Below are 4,860 nucleotides of genomic sequence, written 5' to 3'. Positions count from 1 at the left end.
GTGTATTTTAACCGCTTATTTATATAAAAAAAGATTACTGGTGGATCGCTCGCGAAAGTTACACTTTTATTCAACAGATTATTAGTAATTTCGAAACCTATGACAGGATTTATTTCGACTAATGTCATTGTAAACTGACGATGACTGTTCGCATGTTTTACACTTGTTATTTTCTTTAAAGCGCCGCTCCAAAATTATTTTTAAGTCAAATTGTAACAGTATATTAAATTGCAATCTGAAGCTCTTCAAAATAAGACCATAGATGATCTTGAACGTGCAGACACGGTCCCAAATGTATGTAAAATAAATAAAAAAATTTAAGAAAATAATCGACTTCAAACAAAACACTATTTTAAAACAAATTAATATGCTCTAAAAAGTAATAAAAATAATTGCGTATTCAACATATTTTTTAGAAATATTGGACTACTTAAAAGTCGATTTACGATTATATAATGTTATAGTTTTTGCTATATTTGCTATATTTGTCAAAATTACAAGCGAGACACATGAAAAAAAAAATGGTTGTCTTAATGGAAATTGAAGGACGATACAACATAAGGTATATCTTCCCGAAACAAGAACTGAGTTTTACTCTGTATTCCAGAGCTCAGTCAGATGTAGACCTTTAATACAAAAGGCGTTTTTCTTTTCTGTGTTAACCGAAACATTAAATATTCATCTTCACATATAAAACAAGGAGTCGACTTGAAGTGATCTGTGAACTTGTTCTAGGCCGTAAATAATGTCTAAGCTTCAAGAGTTGTTTTTGTAGTGTTGGAAAATATTTGTTTCAAATAATAAGTAAAGTGTTACACTCCTGGTTGGGTAATGTAATTTTGTGTTTTAAAGAGTAGCAGTCCCTTTTATATTTTGTATATGTCACCGTAAGATTAAAAACATCGTTAGATAACAATCTATCTTGGCAGATTATAAATCTATCTTTTACGGCCAAACCACTGATTCAAGTTTGATGAAATTTCGCATGAAACAATTTTGAATTCCATGAAAATACACAAACAAAGATCTAACAATAAACTGCTAAAACTCGAGTAAAAAGGTTTTTATAAAACTTTAGTTTTTAGGATTTTTGTGTTTTTAAAACGACGTCCGATACGACCCGCAACGAATCGATATATGTCGGAAAGAAAAATTAAACTGCACTCGAAAGGAAATCCCTAACGGGCTAGATGTAAATTACTATTCGGAGATAAATTATTACAAAAAAGTTTCAATGTATAAATAACGTTCTCGCTCTCTCACACAAATAAAAAACGACTTCACTTATTGTACTGATAGTTTAAATTCAAATTTGACAACATAAAAATTGGTATTATTGCGTTTCATGAATGATTAACGTGGCTATTGCCTCTAACTTTGTAGTTTGTCTTTATAATTTTAAGGACCAAAATATTCAATATTCAATTAAGTATTTTCAATGATATTCTAATAAACAGATATGTTATACCCATACTAAACAATAGAAAATAGTGTGCCGCGCCGGGGACCGTTTATTTTACATTTCGCTAGAAGTAAAAATGATAGCTTGATTAAAACAATAAGTAAAAGGGATAACTAGATGTTTTAATTACGCAAAACGTATCACTATATAATTATGATGTATTATAACGCAATACTGACATAATTATGATGAAAACGACTAAAGGCAAACGTCTCAATTAGGACGTTTTCTAGACTTCACTTTTTGCGCGTTAATGACATATCTGTTTACTAGAATATCATAGAGTATATTGCAATAATTATATTTACATTTTTATGCGAAAAATGTCCAGACACATTAGTGCAGCTTAAAAAATTTATCATGAAAAGTGTCTATAAAATTTATATATTGTATTTTATAAACCAAAACAGCTGATATGATCCTGTAGTTTGATATACGTGGATCATATGCGAAGCGAATTGTGGGTTTAACTCCGGGATATCATGGATAGAATGTGTGTATAATTCATCCCAAGCTCGGCGAACAATCGGCTCTGTGACAGACAAGCGTTGTGAACCGTTATTATTCTGATGATATTCTCTCACGTGACGTGTTTTGGAGTGTAATGTAACAAGCTACAATGATTTTCAAGGAGGTTATAGCCCAGCAATGGAACGTTTCTAGGCTATCATTTAGTATCTGTTACAATAAAGGAATTCGAATTTTAAATCATTATATCAATCGATTTAATATCTATAACTCTTTCCGATCTATATAACAATGCCAATCTTTTTAAGTTCTTACCGGAAATTAATCTCTGCACTTCAGGTTAATCTTAACCCACACTTAATCTATCCGGGTCACCCCCACTCCATACGAAATATCTTCAAGCAATTAGTAAACGTATCAAGTTCTTAAGCGTGCGAGTTTCTAAGGATTTGATAAATAAGTTTAATGAGTGATTCTTAAGAGGATCCCACGTGGTTAGCATTCGCTTTGACGTCGACGAAGTTTTCCAATTATCTCGAGGCAACTCCGTGGCATCGAATAATCTGGCTAAATGTTTGTAAACTTACGACTGACGTTTTTGTATATTTGTTTTTTTTTTTTTTGTAATTCTATTCCATGAATTGATTGTAGAAGCATGTAGTTTGTATATATATTTTTATAACTAGATTGAGAAATAACTAGACTTAGAAACTTTTGTTTGTTTATTTTGTCATATATACAACAAAATTAACTCTTAAATATATATATATATATATATATATATATATATAAATTGCGTGTATTTTATTACACTATATTTTTATTAATCTCGTAACCTTCCTAAACAAATTTACTGGCGACAAAAAGGCTAAAGACATATTAATTATAAGCCCAGGTAATATAAAATCATATGAAATACGTAAAACAAATGTTTGTTTATCTTTTTTCCTACTTCAATTGTATGCGCTATGATCCATCCATCGCAATCACCTATACACTCTGTCAGAAATATAAACTATACGTCACAAAGTCAATGAGCTACCAACATTAAAAAATAAGATGTTATGTCAAACGTGCCTAAAGAATATCTGAATATGTGTTGAGGTACCTAAATAGATTTACTGGAAACGCAACCTCGTTATATTTTTACCACCAATAAGTAAATGTATTACTTATTTTGGATAAACGTTTTTACTTCTACGTTCATTCCCTGAGGTCACTGCCTGTTTCCTACACCATATTAGTTACAGTTAAGAAGATAATTTGACGTTTATGTGATAATGTGAGAGAGATAATGTTTTTTTATTAAGTTCCGGTTTTATAACACAGTTGTGTATTTGACTCAACTGATCAGAAGCGCTTTAGTATTAAATACGGTACTATCGGTGCTCTGAACTTACTTTACTTGGTAATAGTTATGTTGATTATTATATAACTTAACTTAATTATTTTATTTGGAATCATTGTATCGGTGTTTAGAAATAAGTATACTTACTTATATATTAAGTATATTTTGTTTACTTATAAATTAGTTTTACTATTTACTATAATTTTCCTTCTATACATTATTAATAATATTATATAAATTAGGTCATATAAGTCATACTACAAAAATTTACCAATAACCCAGTGTCTAATGCCAAGAGCTTCATTCCTGTCACGGTACTCGTGTACGTCGCACGCGCCGACCGATTATTCCGAGTATAATTAACGTATTTAATTATCTTAGTTGTTTACGTTTATTAAGGCGGGCCTGCTATGCAGGTTTCCGCAAAGATTGTAAAGTATGGATCCGGATGATTGTGAGTGTGAGCAGAAGGAGAAAAACTCAGACATGAGTCAGGACGAAGAATTACTTGGTTGGATATCGCCAATTCTAATGGATCACAATAAGAAAAATTATGAGCATGTATTCATGGAGGAGGACGTTAAAGAGAAAGAAAATATCACTTTAGATAGACCGATAAAGCGAGGCAGAGAGGAAGAAGATAATGAATGGACAAAGGTGGAAAAGAAGATTAGGAAACAAGGCCAAATTAGAACTGAAATTTTTATATCGAGTAGAGAAAAATTACCAAAACAATTTGCTATTGCCAAGTTATTTACATCACTCAACTTTATCGAAATAATAAAAATAAAATATATTAATCCGTATAGAATTAAGTTGGAAGTTCCAAATGATGACTACGCTAGCAAAGTTATAAGTTGCCCGGATTTTGAAAAGAAAGGCTGGAGAGTGTATCGAGAGTCAGAAGTTAACGTTACTCATGGAATTATAAGAAATGTGGACCTTGAACTAACTGACAGTCAGGTTTTAGATGCGATTAAGTGTCCTAATAACATACAGATCCTAGCTTTAAAAAGACTTAAACGGAGAAATGAGGATGGCCAATGGATACCTAGTGAAGTTGCGCGTATTGACTTTAAATGTTCCTCCTTGCCGGACTATGTATACATCGATAATTTGCGTACCAAGGTGGAGCCGTACATTTTCCCGGCCACACAATGCTCAAGATGCTGGAAATTCGGGCATCCTAAAGCCAGATGTTCGTCTCGGGTGATTATTTGTCCTAAGTGTGGCGGTTCACATGAAAATTATGAAGTTAAAGAATATCAGTGCGTTAATTGTAATGGTAATCACATGGCGCTGAATAGGAACTGCCCTATTTATTTAAGAGAAAAAAGGTTACGGGAATTAATGGCAGAGTTTAACTGCTCATACCGGAGTGCGCGTAATTTATATGTGCGGCCAGAATCATTACCGGAATCACGGCAAATAATAAAACAAAACGAGGAAAAACAAAATATTATTACTTCAAATAGTTTTATGCATCTGCAAAATGAAGAATCTACTACGCATCAATATACGCCAATCTTACCAGAATTCTCACATTTGTTTACTCCGAAGCGAACTAAGTCACAACAAAATA

General features: G+C 32.0%; 1 protein-coding gene across 1 annotated transcript; it reads left to right on the top strand.

Moving 5' to 3' along the window:
• The first annotated feature begins 3,716 nt into the window (after positions 1-3,716).
• On the top strand, positions 3,717-4,468 carry LOC124537054. Its single transcript, XM_047113767.1, has 2 exons — positions 3,717-4,344; positions 4,407-4,468. Exons 1-2 carry the CDS (start codon positions 3,717-3,719, stop codon positions 4,466-4,468), a joined length of 690 nt encoding a protein of 229 aa, XP_046969723.1.
• The last annotated feature ends 392 nt before the right edge of the window (positions 4,469-4,860 follow it).

This window comes from Vanessa cardui, chromosome 17 (genome assembly GCF_905220365.1).
Source record: "Vanessa cardui chromosome 17, ilVanCard2.1, whole genome shotgun sequence".
Lineage (NCBI taxonomy): Eukaryota > Metazoa > Arthropoda > Insecta > Lepidoptera > Nymphalidae > Vanessa > Vanessa cardui.
Note: the sequence above shows the minus strand (reverse complement) of the source record. Positions and strands in the feature narration are given on the sequence as shown.